This window comes from Ascidiella aspersa, chromosome 7 (assembly GCF_963924565.1).
Source record: "Ascidiella aspersa chromosome 7, kaAscAspe10.2, whole genome shotgun sequence".
NCBI lineage: Eukaryota > Metazoa > Chordata > Ascidiacea > Phlebobranchia > Ascidiidae > Ascidiella > Ascidiella aspersa.
The window spans coordinates 23,443,545-23,471,462 of record NC_139453.1 but is presented as its reverse complement, the minus strand read 5'-3'; the positions used below and the strand labels follow the sequence as shown (position 1 = coordinate 23,471,462).

The window sequence follows — 27,918 nt, the reverse complement described above, 5'->3', positions numbered from 1 at the left end:
GCATTCGTCCATATAAGAACAATTCCCAACAGCAGCTGCTTCATAGCGTTCCGCCAAACACAGTAAAATGCCCGACTGACAGGTTTAATTTCGTTTCCATCGCAATTTTGTCGCCATCATTATTGGTAAAATGACTTTTTCTTCTCGCTATCAATGTCATGACTTTAACTGCCATGTGCGTAGAATGTTTTCGTATTAGGTGCCTTGGCTGGAACCTATTTGTTTCAAAGGGCAGTTATGATTGAACAGCTGTAAAATCTAATTATCGCTTTGCATACGGCAATTTCGTTTCACTAATAACTGTCACATATTACACTTGCGTTTGCCAAATCGTTCACTGTGCTCTCCGCGTTAGTAATAACCCTCCATCAGTCTCGACTCTTAAATTCCACGAAATGTCATAAAGCCTAATGAATTCCAATAAAAAAAGCCCTGGAGAATTGTAATTACACAAAATGACTGATTGATATCGATATAGCGTGCAGTACAACTTTGTTGTCATCTCAAGTAATTTACTCTTAATGAGCGATATCATGTAATAAAGCGAAGCACATGGCAACAACTTTCATGCACGAAATCATCATCAAAGGACATTTGCATTTTTATATAAAATTATCAACTGTCTGTTGTCGATAAAATCACCAAAACCTGTTGACTGGTTTCGGTAAGCCCTTCCGAGGGCTTTTTCGTTGGTCGGTAAGATGTCAGAATGACTTGATAACAAAATATACACAACCTGCTGTAATTTTAGTACACCCAACAAACTGATGAATAAAGGATTAGAATATTGTGAACGTTTAGTTAGAACTAAATAACGTAATACAAGGATACATCAAACAAATGATATCACGTCAAACAGAAATGTGTCTATAAGTGGATACAAAAAATTGTTTTTGATGTTTTATCTTTTTATATCTTATATTTCATGTTAGAGTTTCTATGTACAAGAAATGTTAAACAGCTACATTATTACAATCCAATAACTAAAGCTTAAATTATTTTGCAACGAGCTTGGGGGGCAGAGTGTAAGCGGAACGTATTACAAATTTGCAATTAACTTTGCGAGCAAAATCAAAAGCGTTTTTCTGTTTATCTGCGACATGGGTGACCGCATATCGCTTCTTGCAATTTCGGAATCTTGTAAATCAATGATGAGATGCCGTTTTCACTAACAAAAATCTGCAACAGAATCAAAATAAATATGAATATCTTAAAACTTAAAAATTAAATTTTTGTAAACTTTAGTATGTGTTTCCACAGAACCTTGCCCTCCAGCAGAACACATAATGCCGACGTTGTCCATGTATAGTCTTAGCTGTATATTATTTATTTATTTTACATCTAATATTTCAATATTTTTTAATATTTATTTGTACAGATAAACTGATTATGCCATTAATATAGCGAAATGCATATATATTAAAAGTTTTATACTTGCTGACTGATTTTTGCTCGAAGCGGTGCACTTCTCAAGCATTTTTCTCGATTTTTGAGATTTTTACAATTGGGTTTAGTGGCTATTTAATTTAACACCTACGAAAACTACATAGTTAACATGATTATAAACAGGAACTTTTTGACTTATACCTTGTTGTCTGCTCCAGTAATTTCTTTAAGTTTCTTCATAAACATTCCTCTTGCTGTCGGGTTGTGTGGTGCTACGCCAGTAGCCAGTATCTAATTTGCAAAAGCTTGAAGTCAAATAAGATTTACTTGTCAAGCCTGTTGCAAAACCGGAAATGCCGTTTGCAATTTCTAGTTTAGTGACTAATAACTTGCGATATCAGTTCGGGAATGAAATAATTCGTATACGTTTCAGACGGAAGACATACACCAGGGTTTATTACAGTGATTCTTAAACGTTTTCACCTCGTGGCACATAGGTATACAAAAAGGGTCGGCAACCTTTTTCTAGTCGCGGGCCAAAACCAAACCCAGAAAGGTCTCTGCGGGCCGCACAAAATGATAACTAAGAAATGTGTTATTGAAATGTTAGAACAACTTTTAGTCAAGCGGGCCTCGGATCTTTTTTTACACTTTAAAACGATGTTTAATTACATTTAAGGAAGCAGTAAAGTGTTGACGCAAAGCGCGAAGAAAAAAGCGATTGTTGGTTTAAACTTCGCGTTCACACGTCGCCATCGATGCTACTAATGAAAAGTGTAATAAAACTACTTTGGGGAAACGCGATAACCTTAATAGTTAATGTAGTTCGGTGTTTATTAGCCTTTTTGTGATGACATGGCGATTGAGCGAGCGCGATTCTTTTGTTATTATTTTGCGAAAAATAAAAAACAAGTAAAAATATATGCCAAACATTTTTGAATACGTTTTCCATTAGTCCGCGACGCACTTGGCAGTCTTCCACAGCGCAACGGTGAAGAAGCGCTAACTTAGTTAAAAAGGAAGCCTCAAAACGTAAACGAAATAAAAAAAAAAAAAAAAACGTAAACGAACCGGACGTACAAAGATCATTCGTGCGAAGCGCGAAAAATTGTACGCACTTACGTAGTTAAAATAGTCCAAAAGTATTTGAAATAGACTCGTGCCTAGTTTGTCCAAAGAGGCCGCGGGCCGGATGAATTTTATTGGCGGGCCGATCCGGCCCGCGGGCCGTAGGTTGCCGACCCGTGGTATACAACCTGGTTAAAAAAACGTAAACAATTAGTATTGATGGAATCATCTAACACTCCAATCAATGTGACAAATGTGCTACAGCCTAAAAAGGTATCAGAAATTAAATGAATTTAAATTATGTTGATAGGTTGACTAACAGAATTTGCTCTATGGTCCTATTTTGTGAATCACTGGTTTAGAACATCCTCTACAATAGTGTTTCACAACCTTTTTTTGCGCGGCGCCCAAGTTCTAAGCGTATGTTTAACAGCGAAGCTTTGGCGGGCCAATTCTCTTCACTGAACTTGTTGTAAGCGAATGAAACATAATAAATTCGAATTAATCAGCGGAAATTTAGTTAAAATGACCAGGTATACGTGCTGTTTGCAACATTTCTCAAATGTTGAAGAAATATTGCTTAAAATCAATCACCAAAATATGAAACTATACTGCAGTCGACGACCCAACCAAATCCAACGGCGACGCAATGTTGTTTCGCACAACGAGTGATCAACTTATTACTTGAAAACAAAATTAGCATAGAGTATGAAAGTTACCGTTCGCGTTGACTATATTTACGGTCACACAAAAACCTACATTTACTCCATTGTCCCTCAGTTGTCTTGCCGGAATGCTCGGGTCGTATGCCGGGTCGTTGTCTGTGGAAGGGCCATTTACCACCAGAACGAAAATGTCGCGAACTCTTGGGCGATTGCCGCTGCTTGGAAGGAATGATATTTTCTGGACGTGGTACAACGGCGAATACCAACTTGCGCCTATGGACATTATAAAATGTGTGGATTAAAAAATCACAAATACTCAATAGGCTGCTACAAATTTCAATTTTGATTAGGACGACAAATGGTTTAAACAAAACTTACATCGGCAAATACAGGACATAAAATGCTTAATTATCACAAAATACCGATTTAAAAAATGTTCTTTTTTACCTATGCTAACCTACTTTTCCAAACATTAGAAATCCGAATTTCAAAAAAAATATAGTATACAACCTTAGTTTTCAGGAAAGGTTTGAACTCGCGACACCTGGTTTACGAGACCAGTGCTGTACCTCTGAGCTATAGAGACGTTGTTCAATAATTCAAATGTATATTTTCAAATTGTTAGTAGTTTTATGGTTTGTGCGTTGAGCGAAAACTCTTTTTTCTCAATTGGCAAAAACTACAAAAATTTAGAAATTTGAAATACTAGCATCCTGCATTATTAATAAAAAACTGGTGCCTCCAGCGAGGTTTCAACTCGCGACCCCTGGTTTACGAGAACAGTGCTCTACCACTGAACTATAGAGACGTTGTCCAACAATTCAATTGTATACAATTTCGATTTTCAAATTGTTAGTTGTTTAATAGTTTGTGTGTTGACTGCAAACTCTTATCTCTTAATTGCCAAAAACTAAAAAGTTTCGAAATTTTGAATTACTAGGTTTGTGTGTCAATAAAACAGCTAGTTCATCCAACGAGGTTTGAAATAGCGATCCCTGGTTTACGAGACCAGTGCTCTACCACTCAGTTATAGAGACGTTGTTCAATGATTCAATTGTATACAAATTCGATTTTCAAATTGTTAGTTATTTATAGTTTGTGTGTTGACTGCAAACACTCTTTTCTTAATTGGCAAAAACTAAAAATGTTTCGAAATTTTGAATTATTAGTCTTGTGTGTCAATAAAACAGCTAGTTCCTCCAACGAGGTTTGAACTCGCGACCCCTGGTTTACGAGAACACTGCTCTACCACTGAGCTATAGAGATGTCGTTCAATAACTCAACTGTATATAATATATATTTTTCAAATCGTTAGTTATTTATAGTTTGTGTGTTGACTGCAAAGTTTCTTTTCTTAATTAGCAAAAAACAAAAAAGTTTTCCAATTTTTAATTATTAGCATTATGTATCAATAAAAGAGCTAGTGCCTCCAGAGAGGTTTCAACTCGCGACCCCTGGTTTACGAGACCAGTGCTCTACCACTGAGCTATAGAAACGTTGTTCTATTCTGTAATTGTAGCCTATGCAATTTCGATTTTTAATTCGTTAGTTATTTATAGTTTGTGTGTTGACTGCAAAGTTTCTTTTCTTAATTGGCAAAAAATAAAAAAATTTTCCAATTTTCAGTTATTAGCATTAGGTATTATCAAAAACAAGTGCCTCCAGCAAGGTTTGAACTCGCGACCCCTGGTTTACGAGACCAGAGTTCTACCATAGAGAAATAGAGACGTTGATCTATTCTCTAATTGTAGCCTATACAATTTCGATTTTAAATTGTTAGTTATTTATAGTTTGGGTGTTAACTGCAAAGTTTCTTTACTAAATTGTCAAAAAATAATAAAGTTTTCTAATTTTCAGTTATTAGCATTAGGTATTATCAAAAACAAGTGCCTCCAGCAAGGTTTGAACTCGCTACCCCTGGTTTACGAGACCAGTGCTCTACCACTGAGCTTTAGAGACGTTGTACAATTTTGCAATTTTATTTAGTTTTTATTTTTAAATCGTTGATTGTTTATAGTTTGTGCGTACACTGCAAATTATTATGTCTTTATTGGCAAAAAATAAAAAAGTTTTCCAATTTTTAGTTATTAGCATTATGTATTAATAAAAGAGCTAGTGCCTCCAGCGAGGTTTGAACTCGCGACCCCTGGTTTACGAGACCAGTGCTCTACCACTGAGCTATAGAGACGTTGTACTATTTTGCAATTTTATATAGTTTTTATTTCTAAATCGTTGATTGTTTTCTAGTTTGTGCGTACACTGCAAATTATTTTGTTTTATTGGCAAAAACTACAACGGTTTTGAAATTTATAATTATTAGCTTTGTGTATTATTAAAAACTAGTGTCTTCAGCGAGGTTTGAACTCGCGACCCGTGGTTTACGAGACCAGTGCTCTACCACTGGGCTATAGAGACGTTGTTCAATCCTTTAATTGTTGCCTATACAATTTTTATTTTACAATGGTTGATTGTTTGTGGGTTTGTGTGTTGATTGCAACCTCTCTTTCCTTAATTGGCAAAAAATAAAAAAGTTTCCAAAGTTTTAAAAATTAGCATCGGGATTATTAAAAACTAGTGCCTCCAGCGAGGTTTGAACTCGCGACCCCTGGTTTGAGAGACCAGTGTTCTACCACTGAGCTATAGAGACGTTGTTCAACAATTCAATTGTATACAATTTCGATTTTCAATTTGTTAGTTGTTTTCTAGTTTATGTGTTGACAGCAAATTATTTTTTCTTAATTGGCAAAATATAAAAATGTTTTCCAATTTTTATTATTAGCATTATGCCTCAATAAAAGAGCTAGTGCCTCCAGCGAGGTTTGAACTCGCGACCCCTGGTTTACGAGATCAATGGTCTACCACTGAGCTATACAGACGTCGTTCAATAACTCAATTGTATATAATTTGTACATTTCAAATCGTGAGTTATTTATAGTTTGTGTGTTGACTGAAAAGTTTCTTTTCTTAATTGGCAAAAAATAAAAAAGTTTTCCAATTTTTAATTATTAGCATTATGTATTAATAAAAGAGCTTGTGCCTCCAGCGAGGTTTGAACTTGCGACACCTGGTTTACGAGACCAGCGCTCTCCCACTGAACTATAAAGACGTTGTTCAATTAATCAATTGTATACAAATTTTATAATCAAATTGCTATTGGTTTTATGGTTAATTGCTCTACCACGGAGCTATAGAGACGTCGTTCAAAAATTCAATTGTGTATAATTTATATTTTTCAAATTGTTAGTGATTTATAGTTCGTGCGTTGAATGCAAACTTTCTTTTCAAAATTGGCAAAAAATAAAAAAGTTTTCCAATTTTCAATTATTAGCATTATGTATTATTAAAAACAAGTCGCTCCAGCGAGGTTTGAACTCGCGACCGCTGGTTTACGAGACCAGTGCCCTACCACTGAGTTATAGAGACGTTTTTCTATTCTCTAATTGTAGCCTATACAATTTAGATTTGCAAATTGTTAGTTATTTATAGTTTGTGTGTTGACTGCAAAGTTTCTTTTCTTAATTGGCAAAAACTAAAAAAGATTCAAAATTTTGAATTATTAGCATTATGCCTCAATAAAAAAGCTTGTGCCTCCAGCGAGGTTTGAACTTGCGACCCCTGGTTTACGAGACCAGCGCTTTCCCACTGAACAATAAAGACGTTGTTCAATAAATCAATTGTATACAAATTTTACAATCAAATTGTTATTGGTTTTATGGTTTATTCGTTGAGCGTGAACTCTTTTTCCTTAATAGGCAAAAACTACAAAAATTTAGAAATTTGAAAAACTAGTATCCCGCATTATTAATAAAAAACTAGTGTCTCGAGCGAGGATTCAACTCGCGACCCCTGGTTTACGAGACCAGTGCTCTACCACTGAGCTATAGAGACGTTGTTCTATTCTCTAATTGTAGCCTATGCAATTTCGATTTTTAATTCGTTAGTTATTTATAGTTTGTGTGTTGACTGCAAAGTTTTTTTTCTTAATTGGCAAAAAATAAAAAAGTTTTCCAATTTTTAATTATTAGCATTATGTATTAATAAAAGAGCTAGTGCCTCCAGCGAGGTTTGAACGCGCGACCCCTGGTTTACGAGACCAGTGCTCTACCACTGAGCTATAGAGACGTTGTTCTATTATCTAATTGTAACCTATGCAATTTCGATTTTTAATTTGTTAGTTATTTATAGTTTGTGTGTTGACTGCAAAGTTTCTTTTCTTAATAGGCAAAAAATAAAAAAGTTTTCCAATTTTTAATTATTAGCATTATGTATCAATAAAAGAGCTAGTGCCTCCAGCGAGGTGTGAATTCGCGACCCCTGGTTTACGAGACCAGAGTTCTACCATAGAGAAATAGAGACGTTGATCTATTCTCTAATTGTAGCCTATACAATTTCGATTTTAAATTGTTAGTTATTTATTGTTTGGGCGTTGACTGCAAAGTTTCTTTACTAAATTGGCAAAAAATAATAAAGATTCCTAATTTTCAGTTATTAGCATAAGGTATTATCAAAAACAAGTGCCTCCAGCGATGTTTGAACTCGCGACCCCTGGTTTACGAGACCAGTGCTCTACCACTGAGCTTTAGAGACGTTGTACAATTTTGCAATTTTATATAGTTTTTATTTCTAAATCGTTGATTGTTTTATAGTTTGTGCGTACACTGCAAATTATTATGTCTTTATTGGCAAAATTTACAACGGTTTTGAAATTTAGAATTATTAGCTTTGTGTATTATTAAAAACTAGTGCCTTCAGCGAGGTTTGAACTCGCGACCCGTGGTTTACGAGACCAGCGCTCTACCACTGAGCTATAGAGACGTTGTTCAATCCTTTAATTGTTGCCCATACAATTTTGATTTTAAAATGGTTGATTGTTTGTTGGTTTGTGTGTTGATTGCAAACTCTCTTTCCTTAATTGGCAAAAAATAAAAAAGTTTCCAAAGTTTTAAAAATTAGCATCGGGATTATTAAAAACAAGTGCCTCCAGCGAGATTTGAACTCGCGACCCCTGGTTTGAGAGACCAGTGCTCTACCACTGAGCTATAGAGAGGTTGTTCAACAATCCAATTGTATACAATTTCGATTTTCAATTTGTTAGTTGTTTTCTAGTTTGTGTGTTGACTGCAAATTATTTTTTCTTAATTGGCAAAACATAAAAATGTTTACCAATTTTTAATTATTAGCGTTATGCCTCAATAAAAGAGCTAGTGCCTCCAGCGAGGTTTGAACTCGCGACCCCTGGTTTACGAGATCAGTGCTCCACCACTGAGCTACAGAGACGTCGTTCAATAACTCAATTGTATATTATTTGTGCTTTTCAAATCGTTAGTTATCAAAGTTTCTTTTCTTAATGGGCAAAAAATAAAAAAGTTTTCCAATTTTTAATTATTAGCATTATGTGTCAATAAAAGAGCAAATGCCTCCAGCGAGGTTTGAACTCGCGACCCCTGGTTTACGAGACCAGTGCTCTACCACTGAGCTATAGAGACGTTGTTCTATTCTCTAATTGTAGCCTATGCAATTTCGATTTTTAAATTGTTAGTTGTTTTATAGTTTGTGTGTTGACTGCAAAGTTTCTTTTCTTAATTGGCAAAAAATAAAAAAGTTTTCCAATTTTAATTATTAGCATTATGTATCAATAAAAGAGCTAGTGCCTCCAGCGAGGTTTGAACTCGCGAGCACTGGTTCAGGAGACCAGTGTTCTACCACTGAGCTATAGAGACGTTGTTCAATTTTGCAATTTTATATAGTTTTTATTTCTAAAACGTAGATTGTTTTATAGTTTGTGCGTACACTGCAAATTATTATGTCTTTATTGGCAAAAAATAAAAACGTTTTCCAATTTTTAATTATTAGCATTATGTATCAATAAAAGAGCAAGTGCCTCCAGCGAGGTTTGAACTCGCGACCCCTGGTTTACGAGACCAGTGTTCTACCACTGAGCTATAGAGACGTTGTTCTATGCTCTAATTGTAGCCCATACAATTTCGATTTTCAAATTTTTAGATATTTATAGTTTGTGAGTTGACTGCAAAGATTCTTTTCTAAATTGGCAAAAAATAAAAAAGTTTCCTAATTTTTAGTTATTAGCATCATGTATTATTAAAAAAAAGTGCCTCCAGCGAGGTTTGAACTCGCGACCCCTGGTTTACGAGACCAGTGCTCTACCACTGAGCTATAGAGACGTCGTTCAATAACTCAATTGTATATAGTTTATATTTTTCAAATCGTTAGTTATTTATAGTTTGTGTGTTGACTGCAAAGTTTCTTTTCTTAATTGGCAAAAAATAAAAACGTTTTCCAATTTTAAATTATTAGCATTATGTATCAATATAAGAGCTAGTGCCTCCAGCGAAGTTTGAACTCGCGACCCCTGGTTTACGAGACCAGTGCTCTTCCACTGAGCTATAGACACGTCGTTCAATAACTCAATTGTATATAATTTATTTTTTTCAAATCGTTAGTTGTTTTATAGTTTGTGCGTTGAGCGTAAACTCTTTTTTCTTAATTGTCAAAAACTAAAAAAGTTTCAAAATTTTGATTTATTAGCCTTGTATATCAATAAAACAGCTAATGCCTCCAGCGAGGTTTGAACTCGCGACCCCTGGTTTACGAGACCAGTGCTCTACCACTGAGCTATAGAGACGTTGTTCTATTTTCTAATTGTAGCCTATACAATTTCGATTTTAAATTGTTAGTTATTTACAATATGGGTGTTGACTGCAAAGTTTCTTTTCTAAATTGGCAAAAAATAAAAAAGATTCCTAATTTTCAGTTATTAGCATTAGGTTTTATCAAAAACAAGTGCCTACAGCGAGGTTTGAACTCGCTAACCCTGGTTTACGAGACCAGTGCTCTACCACTGAGCTTTAGAGACGTTGTACAATTTTGCAATTTTATATAGTTTTTATTTCTAAATCGTTGATTGTTTTATTGTTTGTGCGTACACTGCAAATTATTATGTCTTTATTGGCAAAAAATAAAAAAGTTTTCCAATTTTTAATTATTAGCATTATGTATCAATAAAAGAGCTAGTGCCTCCAGCGAGGTGTGAACTCGCGACACCTGGTTTGAGAGACCAGTGCTCTACCACTGAACTATAAAGACATTGTTCAATAAACCAATTGTATACCAATTTTATAATCAAATTGTTATTGGTTTTATGGTTTATTCGTTGAGCGTGAACTCTTTTTCCTTAATAGGCAAAAACTACAAAAATTTAGAAATTTGAAAAAACTAGTATCCTGCATTATTAATAAAAAACTAGTGTCTCCAGTGAGGATTCAACTCGCGAACCCTGGTTTACGAGATCAGTGCTCTCCCTCTGAGCTATAGAGACGTTGTTGTATTCTCTAATTGTAGCCTATGCAATTTCGATTTTTAATTCGTTAGTTATTTATAGTTTGTGTGTTGACTGCAAAGTTTCTTTTCTTAATTGGCAAAAAATAAAAAAGTTTTCCAATTTTTAATTATTAGCATTATGTATTAATAAAAGAGCTAGTGCCTCCAGCGAAGTTTGAACTCGCGACCCCTGGTTTACGAGACCAGTGTTCTAACACTGAGCTATAGAGACGTTGTTCTATTATCTAATTGTAGCCTATGCATTTTCGATTTTTAATTCGTTGGTTATTTATAGTTTGTGTGTTGACTGCAAAGTTTCTTTTCTTAATTGGCAAAAAATAAAAAAGTTTTCCAATTTTTAATTATTAGCATTATGTATTAATAAAAGAGCTAGTGCCTCCAGCGAGGTGTGAACTCGCGACCCCTGGTTTGAGAGACCAGTGCTCTACCACTGAGCTATAGAGACGTTGTCCAACAATTCAATTGTATACAATTTCGATTTTCAATTTGTTAGTTGTTTTCTAGTTTGTGTGTTGACTGCAAATTATTTTTTCTTAATTGGCAAAACATAAAAATGTTTTCCAATTTTTAATTATTAGCATTATTCCTCAATAAAAGAGCTAGTGCATCCAGCGAGGTTTGAACTCGCGACCCCTGGTTTACGAGATCAGTGCTCTACCACTGAGGAACAGAGACGTCGTTTAATAACTCAATTGTATATAATTTGTACTTTTTTCTAATTTTCAGTTATTAGCATTAGGTATTATCAAAAACAATTGCCTCCAGCGAGGTTTGAACTCGCGACCCCTGGTTTACGAGAACAGTGCTCTACCACTGAGCTATAGAGACGTTGTTCTATTATCTATTTGTAGCCTATGCAATTTCGATTTTTAAATTGTTAGTTGTTTTCTAGTTTGTGTGTTGACTGCAAAGTTTCTTTTCTTAATTGGCAAAAAATAAAAAAGTTTTTTGCAATTTTAATTATTAGCATTATGTATCAATAAAAGAGCTAGTGCCTCCAGCGAAGTTTGAACTCGCGACCCCTGGTTTACGAGACCAGTGCTCTTCCACTGAGATATAGAGACGTCGTTCAACAACTCAATTGTATATAATTTATTTTTTTCAAATCGTTAGTTGTTTTATAGTTTGTGCGTTGAGCGTAAACTCTTTTTTCTTAATTGTCAAAAACTAAAAAAGTTTCAAAATTTTGAATTATTAGCCTTGTGTATCAATAAAACAGCTAATGCCTCCAGCGAGGTTTGAACTCGCGACCCCTGGTTTACGAGACCAGTGCTCTACCACTGAGCTATAGAGACGTTGTTCTATTCTCTAATTGTAGCCTATACAATTTCGATTTTAAATTGTTAGTTATTTATAATTTGGGTGTTGACTGCAAAGTTTCTTTTCTAAATTGGCAAAAAATAAAAAAGTTTTCCAATTTTAATTATTAGCATTATGTATCAATAAAAGAGCTAGTGCCTCCAGCGAAGTTTGAACTCGCGACCCCTGGTTTACGAGACCAGTGCTCTTCCACTGAGATATAGAGACGTCGTTCAACAACTCAATTGTATATAATTTATTTTTTTCAAATCGTTAGTTGTTTTATAGTTTGTGCGTTGAGCGTAAACTCTTTTTTCTTAATTGTCAAAAACTAAAAAAGTTTCAAAATTTTGAATTATTAGCCTTGTGTATCAATAAAACAGCTAATGCCTCCAGCGAGGTTTGAACTCGCGACCCCTGGTTTACGAGACCAGTGCTCTACCACTGAGCTATAGAGACGTTGTTCTATTCTCTAATTGTAGCCTATACAATTTCGATTTTAAATTGTTAGTTATTTATAATTTGGGTGTTGACTGCAAAGTTTCTTTTCTAAATTGGCAAAAAATAAAAAAGTTTCCTAATTTTCAGTTATTAGCATTAGGTTTTATCAAAAACAAGTGCCTCCAGCGATGTTTGAACTCGCTAACCCTGGTTTACGAGACCAGTGCTCTACCACTGAGCTTTAAAGACGTTGTATAATTTTGCAATTTTATATAGTTTTTATTTCTAAATCGTTGATTGTTTTATTGTTTGTGCGTACACTGCAAATTATTATGTCTTTATTGGCAAAAAATAAAAAAGTTTTCCAATTTTTAATTATTAGCATTATGTATCAATAAAAGAGCTAGTGCCTCCAGCGAGGTTTGAACTCGCGACCCCTGGTTTACGAGACCAGTGCTCTACCACTGAACCATAAAGACGTTGTTCAATAAATCAATTGTATACCAATTTTATAATCAAATTGTTATTGGTTTTATGGTTTATTCGTTGAGCGTGAACTCTTTTTCCTTAATAGGCAAAAACTACAAAACTTTAGAAATTTGAAAAACTAGTATCCTGCATTATTAATAAAAAACTAGTGTCTCCAGCGAGGATTCAACTCGCGACACCTGGTTTACGAGATCAGTGCTCTACCACTGAGCTATAGAGACGTTGTTGTATTCTCTAATTGTAGCCTATGCAATTTCGATTTTTAATTCGTTAGTTATTTATAGTTTGTGTGTTGACTGCAAAGTTTCTTTTCTTAATTGGCAAAAAATAAAAAAGTTTTCCAATTTTTAATAATTAGCATTATGTATTAATAAAAGAGCTAGTGCCTCCAGCAAAGTTTGAACTCGCGACCCCTGGTTTACGAGACCAGTGTTCTAACACTGAGCTATAGAGACGTTGTTCTATTATCTAATTGTAGCCTATGGAATTTCGATTTTTAATTCGTTGGTTATTTATAGTTTGTGTGTTGACTGCAAAGTTTCTTTTCTTAATTGGCAAAAAATAAAAAAGTTTTCCAATTTTTAATTATTAGCATTATGTATCAATAAAAGAGCTAGTGCCTCCAGCGAGGTGTGAATTCGCGACCCCTGGTTTACGAGACCAGAGTTCTACCATAGACAAATAGAGACGTTGATCTATTCTCTAAATGTAGCCTATACAATTTCGATTTTAAATTGTTAGTTATTTATAGTTTGGGCGTTGACTGCAAAGTTTCTTTTCTAAATTGGCAAAAAATAATAAAGATTCCTAATTTTCAGTTATTAGCATAAGGTATTATCAAAAACAAGTGCCTCCAACGATGTTTGAACTCGCGACCCCTGGTATACGAGACCAGTGCTCTACCACTGAGCTTTAGAGAAGTTGTACAATTTTGCAATTTTATATAGTTTTTATTTCTAAATCGTTGATTGTTTTATAGTTTGTGCGTACACTGCAAATTATTATGTCTTTATTGGCAAAAATTACAACGGTTTTGAAATTTAGAATTATTAGCTTTGTGTATTATTAAAAACTAGTGCCTTCAGCGAGGTTTGAACTCGCGACCCGTGGTTTACGAGACCAGCGCTCTACCACTGAGCTATAGAGATGTTGTTCAATCCTTTAATTGTTGCCCATACAATTTTGATTTTTAAATGGTTGATTGTTTGTGGGTTTGTGTGTTGATTGCAAACTCTCTTTCCTTAATTGGCAAAAAATAAAAAAGTTTCCAAAGTTTTAAAAATTAGCATCGGGATTATTAAAAACTAGTGCCTCCAGCGAGATTTGAACTCGCGACCCCTGGTTTGAGAGACCAGTGCTCTACCACTGAGCTATAGAGAGGTTGTTCAACAATTCAATTGTATACAATTTCGATTTTCAATTTGTTAGTTGTTTTCTAGTTTATGTGTTGACTGCAAATTATTTTTTCTTAATTGGCAAAACATAAAAATGTTTACCAATTTTTAATTATTAGCATTATGCCTCAATAAAAGAGCTAGTGCCTCCAGCGAGGTTTGAACTCGCGACCCCTGGTTTTAGAGATCAGTGCTCTACCACTGAGCTACAGAGACGTCGTTCAATAACTCAATTGTATATTATTTGTGCTTTTCAAATCGTTAGTTATCAAAGTTTCTTTTCTTAATGGGCAAAAAATAAAAAAGTTTTCCAATTTTTAATTATTAGCATTATGTATCAATAAAAGAGCAAGTGCCTCCAGCGAGGTTTGAACTCGCGACCCCTGGTTTACGAGACCAGTGCTCTACCACTGAGCTATAGAGACTTTGTTCTATTCTCTAATTGTAGCCTATGCAATTTCGATTTTTAAATTGTTAGTTGTTTTATAGTTTGTGTGTTGACGGCAAAGTTTCTTTTCTTAATTGGCAAAAAATAAAAAAGTTTTCCAATTTTAATTATTAGCATTATGTATCAATAAAACAGCTAGTGCCTCCAGCGAGGTTTGAACTCGCGAGCACTGGTTTAGGAGACCAGTGTTCTACCACTGAGCTATAGAGACGTTGTTCAATTTTGCAATTTTATATAGTTTTTATTTCTAAAACGTAGATTGTTTTATAGTTTGTGCGTACACTGCAAATTATTATGTATTTATTGGCAAAAAATAAAAACGTTTTCCAATTTTTAATTATTAGCATTATGTATCAATAAAAGAGCAAGTGCCTCCAGCGAGGTTTGAACTCGCGACCCCTGGTTTACGAGACCAGTGCTCTACCACTGAGCTATAGAGACGTTGTTCTATGCTCTAATTGTAGCCCATACAATTTCGATTTTCAAATTTTTAGATATTTATAGTTTGTGTGTTGACTGCAAAGATTCTTTTCTAAATTGGCAAAAAATAAAAAAGTTTCCTAATTTTTAGTTATTAGCATCATGTATTATTAAAAAAAAGTGCCTCCAGCGAGGTTTGAACTCGCGACCCCTGGTTTACGAGACCAGTGCTCTACCACTGAGCTATAGAGACGTCGTTCAATAACTTAATTGTATATAGTTTATATTTTTCAAATCGTTAGTTATTTATAGTTTGTGTGTTGACTGCAAAGTTTCTTTTCTTAATTGGCAAAAAATAAAAACGTTTTCCAATTTTTAATTATTAGCATTATGTATCAATATAAGAGCTAGTGCCTCCAGCAAAGTTTGAACTCGCGACCCCTGGTTTACGAGACCAGTGCTCTTCCACTGAAGTATAGAGACGTCGTTCAATAACTCAATTGTATATAATTTATTTTTTTCAAATCGTTAGTTGTTTTATAGTTTGTGCGTTGAGCGTAAACTCTTTTTTCTTAATTGTCAACAACTAAAAAAGTTTCAAAATTTTGATTTATTAGCCTTGTGTATCAATAAAACAGCTAATGCCTCCAGCGCGGTTTGAACTCGCGACCCCTGGTTTACGAGACCAGTGCTCTACCACTGAGCTATAGAGACGTTGTTCTATTTTATAATTGTAGCCTATACAATTTCGATTTTAAATTGTTAGTTATTTACAATATGGGTGTTGACTGCAAAGTTTCTTTTCTAAATTGGCAAAAAATAAAAAAGTTTCCTAATTTTCAGTTATTAGCATTAGGTTTTATCAAAAACAAGTGCCTACAACGAGGTTTGAACTCGCTAACCCTGGTTTACGAGACCAGTGCTCTACCACTGAGCTTTAGAGACGTTGTACAATTTTGCAATTTTATATAGTTTTTATTTCTAAATCGTTGATTGTTTTATTGTTTGTGCGTACACTGCAAATTATTATGTCTTTATTGGCAAAAAATAAAAAAGTTTTCCAATTTTTAATTATTAGCATTATGTATCAATAAAAGAGCTAGTGCCTCCAGCGAGGTTTGAACTCGCGACCCCTGGTTTACGAGACCAGTGCTCTACCACTGAGCTATAGAGACGTTGTTCTATTATCTAATTGTAGCCTATGCAATTTCGATTTTTAATTCGTTGGTTATTTATAGTTTGTGTGTTGACTGCAAAGTTTCTTTTCTTAATTGGCAAAAAATAAAAAAGTTTTCCAATTTTTAATTATTAGCATTATGTATTAATAAAAGAGCTAGTGCCTCCAGCGAGGTGTGAACTCGCGACCCCTGGTTTGAGAGACCAGTGCTCTACCACTGAGCAATAGAGACGTTGTCCAACAATTCAATTGTATACAATTTCGATTTTCAATTTGTTAGTTGTTTTCTAGTTTGTGTGTTGACTGCAAATTATTTTTTCTTAATTGGCAAAACATAAAAATGTTTTCCAATTTTTAATTATTAGCATTATGCCTCAATAAAAGAGCTAGTGCATCCAGCGAGGTTTGAACTCGCGACCCCTGGTTTACGAGATCAGTGCTCTACCACTGAGGAACAGAGACGTCGTTTAATAACTCAATTGTATATAATTTGTAGTTTTTTCTAATTTTCAGTTATTAGCATTAGGTATTATCAAAAACAATTGCCTCCAGCGAGGTTTGAACTCGCGACACCTGGTTTACGAGACCAGTGATCTACCACTGAGCTATAGAGACGTTGTTCTATTATCTAATTGTTTGCCTATGCAATTTCGATTTTTAAATTGTTAGTTGTTTTCTAGTTTGTGTGTTGACTGCAAAGTTTCTTTTCTTAATTGGCAAAAAATAAAAAAGTTTTCCAATTTTAATTATTAGCATTATGTATCAATAAAAGAGCTAGTGCCTCCAGCGAGGTTTGAACTCGCGACCCCTGGTTTACGAGACCAGTGCTCTACCACTGAGCTATAGAGACGTCGTTCAATAACTCAATTGTATATAGTTTATATTTTTCAAATCGTTAGTTATTTATAGTTTGTGTGTTGACGGCAAAGTTTCTTTTCTTAAATGACAAAAAATAAAAACGTTTTCCAATTTTTAATTATTAGCATTATGTATCAATATAAGAGCTAGTGCCTCCAGCGAAGTTTGAACTCGCGACCCCTGGTTTACGAGACCAGTGCTCTTCCACTGAGGTATAGAGACGTCGTTCAATAACTCAATTGTATATAATTTATTTTTTTCAAATCGTTAGTTGTTTTATAGTTTGTGCGTTGAGCGTAAACTCTTTTTTCTTAATTGTCAAAAACTAAAAAAGTTTCAAAATTTTGAATTATTAGCCTTGTGTATCAATAAAACAGCTAATGCCTCCAGCGAGGTTTGAACTCGCGACCCCTGGTTTACGAGACCAGTGCTCTACCACTGAGCTATAGAGACGTTGTTCTATTCTCTAATTGTAGCCTATACAATTTCGATTTTAAATTGTTAGTGATTTATAATTTGGGTGTTGACTGCAAAGTTTCTTTTCTAAATTGGCAAAAAATAAAAAAGTTTCCTAATTTTCAGTTATTAGCATTAGGTTTTATCAAAAACAAGTGCCTACAACGAGGTTTGAACTCGCTAACCCTGGTTTACGAGACCAGTGCTCTACCACTGAGCTTTAGAGACGTTATACAATTTTGCAATTTTATATAGTTTTTATTTCTAAATCGTTGATTGTTTTATTGTTTGTGCGTACACTGCAAATTATTATGTCTTTATTGGCAAAAAATAAAAAAGTTTTCCAATTTTTAATTATTAGCATTATGTATCAAAAAAAGAGCTAGTGCCTCCAGCGAGGTTTGAACTCGCGACCCCTGGTTTACGAGACCAGTGCTCTACCACTGAACTATGAAGACGTTGTTCAATAAACCAATTGTATACCAATTTTATAATCAAATTGTTATTGGTTTTATGGTTTATTCGTTGAGCGTGAACTCTTTTTCCTTAATAGGCAAAAACTACAAAACTTTAGAAATTTGAAAAACTAGTATCCTGCATTATTAATAAAAAACTAGTGTCTCCAGCGAGGATTCAACTCGCGACACCTGGTTTACGAGACCAGTGCTCTACCACTGAGCTATAGAGACGTTGTTCTATTCTCTAATTGTAGCCTATGCAATTTCGATTTTTAATTCGTTAGTTATTTATAGTTTGTGTGTTGACTGCAAAGTTTCTTTTCTTAATTGGCAAAAAATAAAAAAGTTTTCCAATTTTTAATTATTAGCATTATGTATTAATAAAAGAGCTAGTGCCTCCAGCGAGGTGTGAACTCGCGACCCCTGGTTTGAGAGACAAGTGCTCTACCACTGAGCTATAGAGACGTTGTCCAACAATTCAATTGTATACAATTTCGATTTTCAATTTGTTAGTTGTTTTCTAGTTTGTGTGTTGACTGCAAATTATTTTTTCTTAATTGGCAAAACATAAAAATGTTTTCCAATTTTTAATTATTAGCATTATGCCTCAATAAAAGAGCTAGTGCATCCAGCGAGGTTTGAACTCGCGATCCCTGGTTTACGAGATCAGTGCTCTACCACTGAGGAACAGAGACGTCGTTTAATAACTCAATTGTATATAATTTGTACTTTTTTCTAATTTTCAGTTATTAGCATTAGGTATTATCAAAAACAATTGCCTCCAGCGAGGTTTGAACTCGCGACACCTGGTTTACGAGACCAGTGCTCTACCACTGAGCTATAGAGACGTTGTTCTATTATCTAATTGTTTGCCTATGCAATTTCGATTTTTAAATTGTTAGTTGTTTTCTAGTTTGTGTGTTGACTGCAAAGTTTCTTTTCTTAATTGGCAAAAAATAAAAAAGTTTTCCAATTTTAATTATTAGCATTATGTATCAATAAAAGAGCTAGTGCCTCCAGCGAAGTTTGAACTCGCGACCCCTGGTTTACGAGACCAGTGCTCTACCACTGAGCTATAGAGACGTCGTTCAATAACTCAATTGTATATAGTTTATATTTTTCAAATCGTTAGTTATTTATAGTTTGTGTGTTGACGGCAAAGTTTCTTTTCTTAATTGACAAAAAATAAAAACGTTTTCCAATTTTTAATTATTAGCATTATGTATCAATATAAGAGCTAGTGCCTCCAGCGAAGTTTGAACTCGCGACCCCTGGTTTACGAGACTAGTGCTCTTCCACTGAGGTATAGAGACGTCGTTCAATAACTCAATTGTATATAATTTATTTTTTTCAAATCGTTAGTTGTTTTATAGTTTGTGCGTTGAGCGTAAACTCTTTTTTCTTAATTGTCAAAAACTAAAAAAGTTTCAAAATTTTGAATTATTAGCCTTGTGTATCAATAAAACAGCTAATGCCTCCAGCGAGGTTTGAACTCGCGACCCCTGGTTTACGAGACCAGTGCTCTACCACTGAGCTATAGAGACGTTGTTCTATTCTCTAATTGTAGCCTATACAATTTCGATTTTAAATTGTTAGTGATTTATAATTTGGGTGTTGACTGCAAAGTTTCTTTTCTAAATTGGCAAAAAATAAAAAAGTTTCCTAATTTTCAGTTATTAGCATTAGGTTTTATCAAAAACAAGTGCCTACAGCGAGGTTTGAACTCGCTAACCCTGGTTTACGAGACCAGTGCTCTACCACTGAGCTTTAGAGACGTTGTACAATTTTGCAAATTTATATAGTTTTTATTTCTAAATCGTTGATTGTTTTATTGTTTGTGCGTACACTGCAAATTATTATGTCTTTATTGGCAAAAAATAAAAAAGTTTTCCAATTTTTAATTATTAGCATTATGTATCAATAAAAGAGCTAGTGCCTCCAGCGAGGTTTGAACTCGCGACCCTTGGTTTACGAGACCAGTGCTCTACCACTGAACCATAAAGACGTTGTTCAATAAATCAATTGTATACCAATTTTATAATCAAATTGTTATTGGTTTTATGGTTTATTCGTTGAGCGTGAACTCTTTTTCCTTAATAGGCAAAAACTACAAAATTTAGAAATTTGAAAAACTAGTATCCTGCATTATTAATAAAAAACTAGTGTCTCCAGCGAGGATTCAACTCGCGACCCCTGGTTTACGAGATCAGTGCTCTACCACTGAGCTATAGAGACGTTGTTCTATTCTCTAATTGTAGCCTATGCAATTTCGATTTTTAATTCGTTAGTTATTTATAGTTTGTGTGTTGACTGCAAAGTTTCTTTTCTTAATTGGCAAAAAATAAAAAAGTTTTCCAATTTTTAATTATTAGCATTATGTATTAATAAAAGAGCTAGTGCCTCCAGCGAGGTGTGAACTCGCGACCCCTGGTTTGAGAGACAAGTGCTCTACCACTGAGCTATAGAGACGTTGTCCAACAATTCAATTGTATACAATTTCGATTTTCAATTTGTTAGTTGTTTTCTAGTTTGTGTGTTGACTGCAAATTATTTTTTCTTAATTGGCAAAACATAAAAATGTTTTCCAATTTTTAATTATTAGCATTATGCCTCAATAAAAGAGCTAGTGCATCCAGCGAGGTTTGAACTCGCGATCCCTGGTTTACGAGATCAGTGCTCTACCACTGAGGAACAGAGACGTCGTTTAATAACTCAATTGTATATAATTTGTACTTTTTTCTAATTTTCAGTTATTAGCATTAGGTATTATCAAAAACAATTGCCTCCAGCGAGGTTTGAACTCGCGACACCTGGTTTACGAGACCAGTGCTCTACCACTGAGCTATAGAGACGTTGTTCTATTATCTAATTGTTTGCCTATGCAATTTCGATTTTTAAATTGTTAGTTGTTTTCTAGTTTGTGTGTTGACTGCAAAGTTTCTTTTCTTAATTGGCAAAAAATAAAAAAGTTTTCCAATTTTAATTATTAGCATTATGTATCAATAAAAGAGCTAGTGCCTCCAGCGAGGTTTGAACTCGCGACCCCTGGTTTACGAGACCAGTGCTCTACCACTGAGCTATAGAGACGTCGTTCAATAACTCAATTGTATATAGTTTATATTTTTCAAATCGTTAGTTATTTATAGTTTGTGTGTTGACGGCAAAGTTTCTTTTCTTAATTGACAAAAAATAAAAACGTTTTCCAATTTTTAATTATTAGCATTATGTATCAATATAACAGCTAGTGCCTCCAGCGAAGTTTGAACTCGCGACCCCTGGTTTACGAGACCAGTGCTCTTCCACTGAGGTATAGAGACGTCGTTCAATAACTCAATTGTATATAATTTATTTTTTTCAAATCGTTAGTTGTTTTATAGTTTGTGCGTTGAGCGTAAACTCTTTTTTCTTAATTGTCAAAAACTAAAAAAGTTTCAAAATTTTGAATTATTAGCCTTGTGTATCAATAAAACAGCTAATGCCTCCAGCGAGGTTTGAACTCGCGACCCTTGGTTTACGAGACCAGTGCTCTACCACTGAACCATAAAGACGTTGTTCAATAAATCAATTGTATACCAATTTTATAATCAAATTGTTATTGGTTTTATGGTTTATTCGTTGAGCGTGAACTCTTTTTCCTTAATAGGCAAAAACTACAAAATTTAGAAATTTGAAAAACTAGTATCCTGCATTATTAATAAAAAACTAGTGTCTCCAGCGAGGATTCAACTCGCGACCCCTGGTTTACGAGATCAGTGCTCTACCACTGAGCTATAGAGACGTTGTTCTATTCTCTAATTGTAGCCTATGCAATTTCGATTTTTAATTCGTTAGTTATTTATAGTTTGTGTGTTGACTGCAAAGTTTCTTTTCTTAATTGGCAAAAAATAAAAAAGTTTTCCAATTTTTAATTATTAGCATTATGTATTAATAAAAGAGCTAGTGCCTCCAGCGAGGTGTGAACTCGCGACCCCTGGTTTGAGAGACAAGTGCTCTACCACTGAGCTATAGAGACGTTGTCCAACAATTCAATTGTATACAATTTCGATTTTCAATTTGTTAGTTGTTTTCTAGTTTGTGTGTTGACTGCAAATTATTTTTTCTTAATTGGCAAAACATAAAAATGTTTTCCAATTTTTAATTATTAGCATTATGCCTCAATAAAAGAGCTAGTGCATCCAGCGAGGTTTGAACTCGCGATCCCTGGTTTACGAGATCAGTGCTCTACCACTGAGGAACAGAGACGTCGTTTAATAACTCAATTGTATATAATTTGTACTTTTTTCTAATTTTCAGTTATTAGCATTAGGTATTATCAAAAACAATTGCCTCCAGCGAGGTTTGAACTCGCGACACCTGGTTTACGAGACCAGTGCTCTACCACTGAGCTATAGAGACGTTGTTCTATTATCTAATTGTTTGCCTATGCAATTTCGATTTTTAAATTGTTAGTTGTTTTCTAGTTTGTGTGTTGACTGCAAAGTTTCTTTTCTTAATTGGCAAAAAATAAAAAAGTTTTCCAATTTTAATTATTAGCATTATGTATCAATAAAAGAGCTAGTGCCTCCAGCGAGGTTTGAACTCGCGACCCCTGGTTTACGAGACCAGTGCTCTACCACTGAGCTATAGAGACGTCGTTCAATAACTCAATTGTATATAGTTTATATTTTTCAAATCGTTAGTTATTTATAGTTTGTGTGTTGACGTCAAAGTTTCTTTTCTTAATTGACAAAAAATAAAAACGTTTTCCAATTTTTAATTATTAGCATTATGTATCAATATAAGAGCTAGTGCCTCCAGCGAAGTTTGAACTCGCGACCCCTGGTTTACGAGACCAGTGCTCTTCCACTGAGGTATAGAGACGTCGTTCAATAACTCAATTGTATATAATTTATTTTTTTCAAATCGTTAGTTGTTTTATAGTTTGTGCGTTGAGCGTAAACTCTTTTTTCTTAATTGTCAAAAACTAAAAAAGTTTCAAAATTTTGAATTATTAGCCTTGTGTATCAATAAAACAGCTAATGCCTCCAGCGAGGTTTGAACTCGCGACCCCTGGTTTACGAGACCAGTGCTCTACCACTGAGCTATAGAGACGTTGTTCTATTCTCTAATTGTAGCCTATACAATTTCGATTTTAAATTGTTAGTGATTTATAATTTGGGTGTTGACTGCAAAGTTTCTTTTCTAAATTGGCAAAAAATAAAAAAGTTTCCTAATTTTCAGTTATTAGCATTAGGTTTTATCAAAAACAAGTGCCTACAGCGAGGTTTGAACTCGCTAACCCTGGTTTACGAGACCAGTGCTCTACCACTGAGCTTTAGAGACGTTGTACAATTTTGCAAATTTATATAGTTTTTATTTCTAAATCGTTGATTGTTTTATTGTTTGTGCGTACACTGCAAATTATTATGTCTTTATTGGCAAAAAATAAAAAAGTTTTCCAATTTTTAATTATTAGCATTATGTATCAATAAAAGAGCTAGTGCCTCCAGCGAGGTTTGAACTCGCGACCCTTGGTTTACGAGACCAGTGCTCTACCACTGAACCATAAAGACGTTGTTCAATAAATCAATTGTATACCAATTTTATAATCAAATTGTTATTGGTTTTATGGTTTATTCGTTGAGCGTGAACTCTTTTTCCTTAATAGGCAAAAACTACAAAATTTAGAAATTTGAAAAACTAGTATCCTGCATTATTAATAAAAAACTAGTGTCTCCAGCGAGGATTCAACTCGCGACCCCTGGTTTACGAGATCAGTGCTCTCCCTCTGAGCTATAGAGACGTTGTTGTGTTCTCTAATTGTAGCCTATGCAATTTCGATTTCTAATTCGTTGGTTATTTATAGTTTGTGTGTTGACTGCAAAGTTTCTTTTCTTAATTGGCAAAAAATAAAAAAGTTTTCCAATTTTTAATTATTAGCATTATGTATTAATAAAAGAGCTAGTGCCTCCAGCGAAGTTTGAACTCGCGACCCCTGGTTTACGAGACCAGTGTTCTAACACTGAGCTATAGAGACGTTGTTCTATTATCTAATTGTAGCCTATGGAATTTCGATTTTTAATTCGTTGGTTATTTATAGTTTGTGTGTTGACTGCAAAGTTTCTTTTCTTAATTGGCAAAAAATAAAAAAGTTTTCCAATTTTTAATTATTAGCATTATGTATTAATAAAGAGCTAGTGCCTCCAGCGAGGTGTGAACTCGCGACCCCTGGTATACAAGACCAGAGTTCTACCATAGAGAAATAGAGACGTTGATCTATTCTCTAATTGTAGCCTATGCAATTTCGATTTTAAATTGTAAGTTATTTATAGTTTGGGTGTTAACTGCAAAGTTTCTTTTCTAAATTGGCAAAAAATAATAAAGTTTCCTAATTTTCAGTTATTAGCATTAGGTATTATCAAAAACAAGTGCCTCCAGCGAGGTTTGAACTCGCGACCCCTGGTTTACGAGACCAGTGTTCTACCACTGAGCTTTAGAGACGTTGTACAATTTTGCAATTTTATATAGTTTTTATTTCTAAATCGTTGATTGTTTTATAGTTTGTGCGTACACTGCAAGTTATTTTGTCTTTATTGGCAAAAATTACAACGGTTTTGAAATTTAGAATTATTAGCTTTGTGTATTATTAAAAACTAGTGCCTTCAGCGAGGTTTGAACTCGCGAGCCGTGGTTTACGAGACCAGTGCTCTACCACTGAGCTATAGAGACGTTGTTCAACCCTTTAATTGTTGCCTATACAATTTTGATTTTAAAATGGTTGATTGTTTGTGGGTTTGTGTGTTGATTGCAAACTCTCTTTCCTTAATTGGCAAAAAATAAAAAGTTTCCAAAGTTTTAAAATTAGCATCGTGTATTATTAAAAACTAGTGCCTCCAGCGAGGTTTGAACTCGCGACTCCTGGTTTGAGAGACCAGTGCTCTACCACTGAGCTATAGAGACGTTGTCCAACAATTCAATTGTATACAATTTCGATTTTCAATTTGTTAGTTGTTTTCTAGTTTGTGTGTTGACTGCAAATTATTTTTTCTTAATTGGCAAAACATAAAAATGTTTTCCAATTTTTAATTATTAGCATTATGCCTCAATAAAAGAGCTAGTGCCTCCAGCGAGGTTTTAACTCGCGACCCCTGGTTTTAGAGATCAGTGCTCTACCACTGAGGTACAGAGACGGCGTTTAATAACTCAATTGTATATAATTTGTACTTTTTTCTAATTTTCAGTTATTAGCATTAGGTATTATCAAAAACAAGTGCCTCCAGCGAGGTTTGAACACGCGACCCCTGGTTTACGAGACCAGTGCTCTACCACTGAGCTATAGAGACGTTGTTCTATTCTCTAATTGTAGCCTATGCAATTTCGATTTTTAAATTGTTAGTTGTTTTCTAGTTTGTGTGTTGACTGCAAAGTTTCTTTTCTTAATTGGCAAAAAATAAAAAAGTTTTCCAATTTTAATTATTAGCATTATGTATCAATAAAAGAGCAAGTGCCTCCAGCGAGGTTTGAACTCGCGACCCCTGGTTTACGAGACCAGTGCTCTACCACTGAGCTATAGAGACGTCGTTCAATAACTCAATTGCATATAATTTATATGTTTCAAATCGATAGTTATTTATAGTTTGCGTGTTCACTGCAAAGTTTTTTTTCTTAATTGGCCAAAAATAAAAACATTTTCAAATTTTTAATTATTGGCATTATGGATCAATAAAAGAGCTAGTGCCTCCAGCGAGGTTTGAACTCGCGACCCCTGGTTTACGAGACCAGTGCTCTACCACTGAGCTATAGAGACGTTGTTCATTAACTCAAATGTATATAGTTTATATTTTTCAAATCGTTAGTTATTTATAGTTTGTGTGTTGACTGCAAAGTTTCTTTTCTTTATTGGCAAAAAATAAAAACGTTTTCCAATTTTTAATTATTAGCATTATGTATCAATATAAGAGCTAGTGCCTCCAGCGAGGTTTGAACTCGCGACCCCTGGTTTACGAGACCAGTGCTCTACCACTGAGCTATAGAGACGTTGTTCTATTCTCTAATTGTAGCCTATGCAATTTCGATTTTTAAATTGTTAGTTGTTTTACAGTTTGTGTGTTGACTGCAAAATTTCTTTTCTTAATTGGCAAAAAATAAAAAAGTTTTCCAATTTTAATTATTAGCATAATGTATCAATAAAAGAGCTAGTGCCTCCAGCGAGGTTTGAACTCGCGAGCACTGGTTTTGGAGACCAGTGTTCTACCACTGAGCTATAGAGACGTTGTACAATTTTGCAATTTTATATAGTTTTTATTTCTAAATCGTTGATTGTTTTACAGTTTGTGCGTAAACTGCAAATTATTATGTCTTTATTGGCAAAAAATAAAAAAGTTTTCCAATTTTTAGTTATTAGCATTATGTATCAATAAAAGAGCAAGTGCCTCCAGCGAGGTTTGAACTAGCAACCCCTGGTTTACGAGACCAGTGCTCTACCACTGAGCTATAGAGACGTCGTTCAATAACTCAATTGCATATAATTTATATTTTTCAAATCGATAGTTATTTATAGTTTGTGTGTTCACTGCAAAGTTTTTTTTCTTAATTGGCCAAAAATAAAAACGTTTTCAAATTTTTAATTATTGGCATTATGGATCAATAAAAAAGCTAGTGCCTCCAGCGAGGTTTGAACTCGCGACCCCTGGTTTACGAGATCAGTGCTCTACCACTGAGCTATAGAGGCGTTGTACAATTTTGCAATTTTATATAGTTTTTATTTCTAAATCGTTGATTGTTTTATTGTTTGTGCGTACACTGCAAATTATAATGTCTTTATTGGCAAAAAATAAAAAAGTTTTCCAATTTTTAATTATTAACATTATGTCTCAATAAAAGAGCTAGTGCCTCCAGCGAGGTTTGAACTCGCGACCCCTGGTTTACGAGACCAGTGCTCTACCACTGAGCTATAGAGACGTTGTTCTATTCTCCAATTGTAGCTTATGCAATTTCGATTTTTAAATTGTTAGTTGTTTTATAGATTGTGTGTTGACTGCAAAGTTTCTTTTCTTAATTGGCAAAAATCAAAAAAATTTTCCAAGTTTAATTATTAGCATTATGTATCAATAAAAGAGTAAGTGCCTCCAGCGAGGTTTGAACTCGCGAGCACTGGTTTAGGAAACCAGTGTTCTACCACTGAGTTATAGAGACATTGTTCTATTCTCTAATTGCAGCCTATGCAATTTCGTTTTTTAAATTGTTAGTTGTTTTATAATTTGTGTGTTGACTGCAAAGTTTCTTTTCTTAATTGGCAAAAAATAAAAAGTTTTCCAATTTTTAATTATTAGCATTATGTATCAATAAAAGAGCTAGTGCCTCCAGCGAGGTTTGAACTTGCGACCCCTGGTTTACGAGACCAGCGCTCTCCAACTGAACTATAAAGACGTTGTTCAATAAATCAATTGTATACAAATTTTATAATCAAATTGTTATTGGTTTTATGGCTTATTCGTTGAGCGTGAACTCTTTTTCCTTAATAGGCAAAAACTACTGAAATTTAGAAATTTGAAAAACCAGTATCCTGCATTATTAATAAAAAACTAGTGTCTCCAGCGACGTTTGAACTCGCGACCCGTGGTTTACGAGACCAGTGCTCTACCACTGAGCTATAGAGACGTTGTTCAATCCTTTAATTGTAGCCTATACAATTTTTATTTTAAAATCGATGATTGTTTGTGGGTTTGTGTGTTGACTGCAAACTCTCTTTCCTTAATTGGCAAAAAATAAAGAAGTTTCCAAAATTTTGAAATTAGCATCGGGTATTATTCAAAACTAGTGCCTCCAGAGAGGTTTCAACTCGCGACCCCTGGTTTACGAGACCAGTGCTCTACCACTGAGCTATAGAGACGTTGTTTAACAATTCAATTGCATACAATTTCGATTTTCAATTTGTTAGTTGATTTCTAGTTTGTGTGTTGACTGCAAATTATTTTTTCTTAATTGGCAAAACATAAAAATGTTTTCCAATTTTTAATTA

At 34.3% G+C, this 27,918-nt stretch overlaps 1 protein-coding gene and 77 non-coding genes across 78 annotated transcripts in view; all 78 read right to left on the bottom strand.

Moving 5' to 3' along the window:
• Nucleotides 1-468: 468 nt before the first annotated feature.
• LOC146138415 (uncharacterized) overlaps nt 469-27,918 on the bottom strand; it is a 50,327-nt gene continuing 22,877 nt past the window's right edge. The window contains exons 7-9 of the mRNA XM_083394057.1: nt 3,214-3,392; nt 1,588-1,677; nt 469-1,179 (exon numbers count right to left, since the gene is read on the bottom strand). Coding sequence (XP_083250183.1) covers nt 1,090-1,179; nt 1,588-1,677; nt 3,214-3,392 — 359 coding nt within the window. The 3' untranslated portion in view covers nt 469-1,089. The remainder of the gene's footprint in view (nt 1,180-1,587; nt 1,678-3,213; nt 3,393-27,918) is intronic.
• Trnat-cgu (transfer RNA threonine (anticodon CGU)) lies at nt 4,544-4,615 on the bottom strand. The gene has a single exon. It is a non-coding gene; the product is annotated as a tRNA-Thr (tRNA).
• Nucleotides 5,007-5,078, bottom strand: Trnat-cgu (transfer RNA threonine (anticodon CGU)). Its single transcript has one exon. It is a non-coding gene; the product is annotated as a tRNA-Thr (tRNA).
• Trnat-cgu (transfer RNA threonine (anticodon CGU)) lies at nt 5,236-5,307 on the bottom strand. Its single transcript has one exon. It is a non-coding gene; the product is annotated as a tRNA-Thr (tRNA).
• On the bottom strand, nt 5,463-5,534 carry Trnat-cgu (transfer RNA threonine (anticodon CGU)). Its single transcript has one exon. It is a non-coding gene; the product is annotated as a tRNA-Thr (tRNA).
• Nucleotides 5,695-5,766, bottom strand: Trnae-cuc (transfer RNA glutamic acid (anticodon CUC)). Its single transcript has one exon. It is a non-coding gene; the product is annotated as a tRNA-Glu (tRNA).
• Trnat-cgu (transfer RNA threonine (anticodon CGU)) lies at nt 6,154-6,225 on the bottom strand. The gene has a single exon. It is a non-coding gene; the product is annotated as a tRNA-Thr (tRNA).
• Trnat-cgu (transfer RNA threonine (anticodon CGU)) lies at nt 6,469-6,542 on the bottom strand. The gene has a single exon. It is a non-coding gene; the product is annotated as a tRNA-Thr (tRNA).
• On the bottom strand, nt 6,936-7,007 carry Trnat-cgu (transfer RNA threonine (anticodon CGU)). The gene has a single exon. It is a non-coding gene; the product is annotated as a tRNA-Thr (tRNA).
• Nucleotides 7,170-7,241, bottom strand: Trnat-cgu (transfer RNA threonine (anticodon CGU)). The gene has a single exon. It is a non-coding gene; the product is annotated as a tRNA-Thr (tRNA).
• Trnat-cgu (transfer RNA threonine (anticodon CGU)) lies at nt 7,635-7,706 on the bottom strand. Its single transcript has one exon. It is a non-coding gene; the product is annotated as a tRNA-Thr (tRNA).
• Nucleotides 7,863-7,934, bottom strand: Trnat-cgu (transfer RNA threonine (anticodon CGU)). Its single transcript has one exon. It is a non-coding gene; the product is annotated as a tRNA-Thr (tRNA).
• On the bottom strand, nt 8,095-8,168 carry Trnae-cuc (transfer RNA glutamic acid (anticodon CUC)). The gene has a single exon. It is a non-coding gene; the product is annotated as a tRNA-Glu (tRNA).
• Nucleotides 8,325-8,396, bottom strand: Trnat-cgu (transfer RNA threonine (anticodon CGU)). The gene has a single exon. It is a non-coding gene; the product is annotated as a tRNA-Thr (tRNA).
• Trnat-cgu (transfer RNA threonine (anticodon CGU)) lies at nt 8,534-8,605 on the bottom strand. Its single transcript has one exon. It is a non-coding gene; the product is annotated as a tRNA-Thr (tRNA).
• On the bottom strand, nt 8,768-8,839 carry Trnar-ccu (transfer RNA arginine (anticodon CCU)). Its single transcript has one exon. It is a non-coding gene; the product is annotated as a tRNA-Arg (tRNA).
• On the bottom strand, nt 8,998-9,069 carry Trnat-cgu (transfer RNA threonine (anticodon CGU)). The gene has a single exon. It is a non-coding gene; the product is annotated as a tRNA-Thr (tRNA).
• Trnat-cgu (transfer RNA threonine (anticodon CGU)) lies at nt 9,230-9,301 on the bottom strand. The gene has a single exon. It is a non-coding gene; the product is annotated as a tRNA-Thr (tRNA).
• Trnat-cgu (transfer RNA threonine (anticodon CGU)) lies at nt 9,460-9,531 on the bottom strand. Its single transcript has one exon. It is a non-coding gene; the product is annotated as a tRNA-Thr (tRNA).
• On the bottom strand, nt 9,691-9,762 carry Trnat-cgu (transfer RNA threonine (anticodon CGU)). The gene has a single exon. It is a non-coding gene; the product is annotated as a tRNA-Thr (tRNA).
• On the bottom strand, nt 10,152-10,223 carry Trnae-cuc (transfer RNA glutamic acid (anticodon CUC)). The gene has a single exon. It is a non-coding gene; the product is annotated as a tRNA-Glu (tRNA).
• Nucleotides 10,618-10,689, bottom strand: Trnat-cgu (transfer RNA threonine (anticodon CGU)). Its single transcript has one exon. It is a non-coding gene; the product is annotated as a tRNA-Thr (tRNA).
• Trnae-cuc (transfer RNA glutamic acid (anticodon CUC)) lies at nt 10,852-10,923 on the bottom strand. The gene has a single exon. It is a non-coding gene; the product is annotated as a tRNA-Glu (tRNA).
• Nucleotides 11,235-11,306, bottom strand: Trnat-cgu (transfer RNA threonine (anticodon CGU)). Its single transcript has one exon. It is a non-coding gene; the product is annotated as a tRNA-Thr (tRNA).
• On the bottom strand, nt 11,471-11,542 carry Trnat-cgu (transfer RNA threonine (anticodon CGU)). Its single transcript has one exon. It is a non-coding gene; the product is annotated as a tRNA-Thr (tRNA).
• Trnat-cgu (transfer RNA threonine (anticodon CGU)) lies at nt 11,702-11,773 on the bottom strand. Its single transcript has one exon. It is a non-coding gene; the product is annotated as a tRNA-Thr (tRNA).
• On the bottom strand, nt 11,934-12,005 carry Trnat-cgu (transfer RNA threonine (anticodon CGU)). Its single transcript has one exon. It is a non-coding gene; the product is annotated as a tRNA-Thr (tRNA).
• On the bottom strand, nt 12,165-12,236 carry Trnat-cgu (transfer RNA threonine (anticodon CGU)). Its single transcript has one exon. It is a non-coding gene; the product is annotated as a tRNA-Thr (tRNA).
• Trnat-cgu (transfer RNA threonine (anticodon CGU)) lies at nt 12,626-12,697 on the bottom strand. The gene has a single exon. It is a non-coding gene; the product is annotated as a tRNA-Thr (tRNA).
• On the bottom strand, nt 12,857-12,928 carry Trnat-cgu (transfer RNA threonine (anticodon CGU)). Its single transcript has one exon. It is a non-coding gene; the product is annotated as a tRNA-Thr (tRNA).
• Trnat-cgu (transfer RNA threonine (anticodon CGU)) lies at nt 13,784-13,855 on the bottom strand. Its single transcript has one exon. It is a non-coding gene; the product is annotated as a tRNA-Thr (tRNA).
• Trnae-cuc (transfer RNA glutamic acid (anticodon CUC)) lies at nt 14,016-14,089 on the bottom strand. Its single transcript has one exon. It is a non-coding gene; the product is annotated as a tRNA-Glu (tRNA).
• Nucleotides 14,455-14,526, bottom strand: Trnat-cgu (transfer RNA threonine (anticodon CGU)). The gene has a single exon. It is a non-coding gene; the product is annotated as a tRNA-Thr (tRNA).
• Nucleotides 14,689-14,760, bottom strand: Trnar-ccu (transfer RNA arginine (anticodon CCU)). Its single transcript has one exon. It is a non-coding gene; the product is annotated as a tRNA-Arg (tRNA).
• Nucleotides 14,919-14,990, bottom strand: Trnat-cgu (transfer RNA threonine (anticodon CGU)). Its single transcript has one exon. It is a non-coding gene; the product is annotated as a tRNA-Thr (tRNA).
• Trnat-cgu (transfer RNA threonine (anticodon CGU)) lies at nt 15,151-15,222 on the bottom strand. The gene has a single exon. It is a non-coding gene; the product is annotated as a tRNA-Thr (tRNA).
• Nucleotides 15,612-15,683, bottom strand: Trnat-cgu (transfer RNA threonine (anticodon CGU)). Its single transcript has one exon. It is a non-coding gene; the product is annotated as a tRNA-Thr (tRNA).
• On the bottom strand, nt 16,073-16,144 carry Trnat-cgu (transfer RNA threonine (anticodon CGU)). Its single transcript has one exon. It is a non-coding gene; the product is annotated as a tRNA-Thr (tRNA).
• Trnae-cuc (transfer RNA glutamic acid (anticodon CUC)) lies at nt 16,307-16,378 on the bottom strand. Its single transcript has one exon. It is a non-coding gene; the product is annotated as a tRNA-Glu (tRNA).
• Nucleotides 16,690-16,761, bottom strand: Trnat-cgu (transfer RNA threonine (anticodon CGU)). Its single transcript has one exon. It is a non-coding gene; the product is annotated as a tRNA-Thr (tRNA).
• Trnat-cgu (transfer RNA threonine (anticodon CGU)) lies at nt 16,925-16,996 on the bottom strand. Its single transcript has one exon. It is a non-coding gene; the product is annotated as a tRNA-Thr (tRNA).
• On the bottom strand, nt 17,155-17,226 carry Trnat-cgu (transfer RNA threonine (anticodon CGU)). The gene has a single exon. It is a non-coding gene; the product is annotated as a tRNA-Thr (tRNA).
• Nucleotides 17,386-17,457, bottom strand: Trnat-cgu (transfer RNA threonine (anticodon CGU)). The gene has a single exon. It is a non-coding gene; the product is annotated as a tRNA-Thr (tRNA).
• Nucleotides 17,847-17,918, bottom strand: Trnat-cgu (transfer RNA threonine (anticodon CGU)). Its single transcript has one exon. It is a non-coding gene; the product is annotated as a tRNA-Thr (tRNA).
• Trnat-cgu (transfer RNA threonine (anticodon CGU)) lies at nt 18,078-18,149 on the bottom strand. The gene has a single exon. It is a non-coding gene; the product is annotated as a tRNA-Thr (tRNA).
• On the bottom strand, nt 18,312-18,383 carry Trnae-cuc (transfer RNA glutamic acid (anticodon CUC)). The gene has a single exon. It is a non-coding gene; the product is annotated as a tRNA-Glu (tRNA).
• On the bottom strand, nt 18,695-18,766 carry Trnat-cgu (transfer RNA threonine (anticodon CGU)). Its single transcript has one exon. It is a non-coding gene; the product is annotated as a tRNA-Thr (tRNA).
• On the bottom strand, nt 18,930-19,001 carry Trnat-cgu (transfer RNA threonine (anticodon CGU)). Its single transcript has one exon. It is a non-coding gene; the product is annotated as a tRNA-Thr (tRNA).
• Nucleotides 19,391-19,462, bottom strand: Trnat-cgu (transfer RNA threonine (anticodon CGU)). The gene has a single exon. It is a non-coding gene; the product is annotated as a tRNA-Thr (tRNA).
• Trnat-cgu (transfer RNA threonine (anticodon CGU)) lies at nt 19,852-19,923 on the bottom strand. The gene has a single exon. It is a non-coding gene; the product is annotated as a tRNA-Thr (tRNA).
• Nucleotides 20,082-20,153, bottom strand: Trnat-cgu (transfer RNA threonine (anticodon CGU)). Its single transcript has one exon. It is a non-coding gene; the product is annotated as a tRNA-Thr (tRNA).
• Trnae-cuc (transfer RNA glutamic acid (anticodon CUC)) lies at nt 20,316-20,387 on the bottom strand. The gene has a single exon. It is a non-coding gene; the product is annotated as a tRNA-Glu (tRNA).
• Trnat-cgu (transfer RNA threonine (anticodon CGU)) lies at nt 20,699-20,770 on the bottom strand. The gene has a single exon. It is a non-coding gene; the product is annotated as a tRNA-Thr (tRNA).
• On the bottom strand, nt 20,934-21,005 carry Trnat-cgu (transfer RNA threonine (anticodon CGU)). The gene has a single exon. It is a non-coding gene; the product is annotated as a tRNA-Thr (tRNA).
• On the bottom strand, nt 21,164-21,235 carry Trnat-cgu (transfer RNA threonine (anticodon CGU)). The gene has a single exon. It is a non-coding gene; the product is annotated as a tRNA-Thr (tRNA).
• Trnat-cgu (transfer RNA threonine (anticodon CGU)) lies at nt 21,395-21,466 on the bottom strand. Its single transcript has one exon. It is a non-coding gene; the product is annotated as a tRNA-Thr (tRNA).
• On the bottom strand, nt 21,625-21,696 carry Trnat-cgu (transfer RNA threonine (anticodon CGU)). Its single transcript has one exon. It is a non-coding gene; the product is annotated as a tRNA-Thr (tRNA).
• Trnae-cuc (transfer RNA glutamic acid (anticodon CUC)) lies at nt 21,859-21,930 on the bottom strand. Its single transcript has one exon. It is a non-coding gene; the product is annotated as a tRNA-Glu (tRNA).
• On the bottom strand, nt 22,242-22,313 carry Trnat-cgu (transfer RNA threonine (anticodon CGU)). Its single transcript has one exon. It is a non-coding gene; the product is annotated as a tRNA-Thr (tRNA).
• Trnat-cgu (transfer RNA threonine (anticodon CGU)) lies at nt 22,477-22,548 on the bottom strand. The gene has a single exon. It is a non-coding gene; the product is annotated as a tRNA-Thr (tRNA).
• Trnat-cgu (transfer RNA threonine (anticodon CGU)) lies at nt 22,707-22,778 on the bottom strand. The gene has a single exon. It is a non-coding gene; the product is annotated as a tRNA-Thr (tRNA).
• On the bottom strand, nt 22,938-23,009 carry Trnat-cgu (transfer RNA threonine (anticodon CGU)). The gene has a single exon. It is a non-coding gene; the product is annotated as a tRNA-Thr (tRNA).
• On the bottom strand, nt 23,399-23,470 carry Trnat-cgu (transfer RNA threonine (anticodon CGU)). The gene has a single exon. It is a non-coding gene; the product is annotated as a tRNA-Thr (tRNA).
• Nucleotides 23,629-23,700, bottom strand: Trnat-cgu (transfer RNA threonine (anticodon CGU)). The gene has a single exon. It is a non-coding gene; the product is annotated as a tRNA-Thr (tRNA).
• On the bottom strand, nt 23,863-23,934 carry Trnat-cgu (transfer RNA threonine (anticodon CGU)). The gene has a single exon. It is a non-coding gene; the product is annotated as a tRNA-Thr (tRNA).
• On the bottom strand, nt 24,327-24,398 carry Trnat-cgu (transfer RNA threonine (anticodon CGU)). The gene has a single exon. It is a non-coding gene; the product is annotated as a tRNA-Thr (tRNA).
• Nucleotides 24,555-24,626, bottom strand: Trnat-cgu (transfer RNA threonine (anticodon CGU)). Its single transcript has one exon. It is a non-coding gene; the product is annotated as a tRNA-Thr (tRNA).
• Trnae-cuc (transfer RNA glutamic acid (anticodon CUC)) lies at nt 24,786-24,857 on the bottom strand. Its single transcript has one exon. It is a non-coding gene; the product is annotated as a tRNA-Glu (tRNA).
• Trnat-cgu (transfer RNA threonine (anticodon CGU)) lies at nt 25,169-25,240 on the bottom strand. The gene has a single exon. It is a non-coding gene; the product is annotated as a tRNA-Thr (tRNA).
• On the bottom strand, nt 25,403-25,474 carry Trnat-cgu (transfer RNA threonine (anticodon CGU)). The gene has a single exon. It is a non-coding gene; the product is annotated as a tRNA-Thr (tRNA).
• Nucleotides 25,633-25,704, bottom strand: Trnat-cgu (transfer RNA threonine (anticodon CGU)). The gene has a single exon. It is a non-coding gene; the product is annotated as a tRNA-Thr (tRNA).
• On the bottom strand, nt 25,863-25,934 carry Trnat-cgu (transfer RNA threonine (anticodon CGU)). The gene has a single exon. It is a non-coding gene; the product is annotated as a tRNA-Thr (tRNA).
• Trnaw-cca (transfer RNA tryptophan (anticodon CCA)) lies at nt 26,097-26,168 on the bottom strand. The gene has a single exon. It is a non-coding gene; the product is annotated as a tRNA-Trp (tRNA).
• Nucleotides 26,327-26,398, bottom strand: Trnat-cgu (transfer RNA threonine (anticodon CGU)). Its single transcript has one exon. It is a non-coding gene; the product is annotated as a tRNA-Thr (tRNA).
• Trnat-cgu (transfer RNA threonine (anticodon CGU)) lies at nt 26,557-26,628 on the bottom strand. Its single transcript has one exon. It is a non-coding gene; the product is annotated as a tRNA-Thr (tRNA).
• On the bottom strand, nt 26,787-26,858 carry Trnat-cgu (transfer RNA threonine (anticodon CGU)). Its single transcript has one exon. It is a non-coding gene; the product is annotated as a tRNA-Thr (tRNA).
• On the bottom strand, nt 27,486-27,557 carry Trnat-cgu (transfer RNA threonine (anticodon CGU)). The gene has a single exon. It is a non-coding gene; the product is annotated as a tRNA-Thr (tRNA).
• Trnat-cgu (transfer RNA threonine (anticodon CGU)) lies at nt 27,718-27,789 on the bottom strand. The gene has a single exon. It is a non-coding gene; the product is annotated as a tRNA-Thr (tRNA).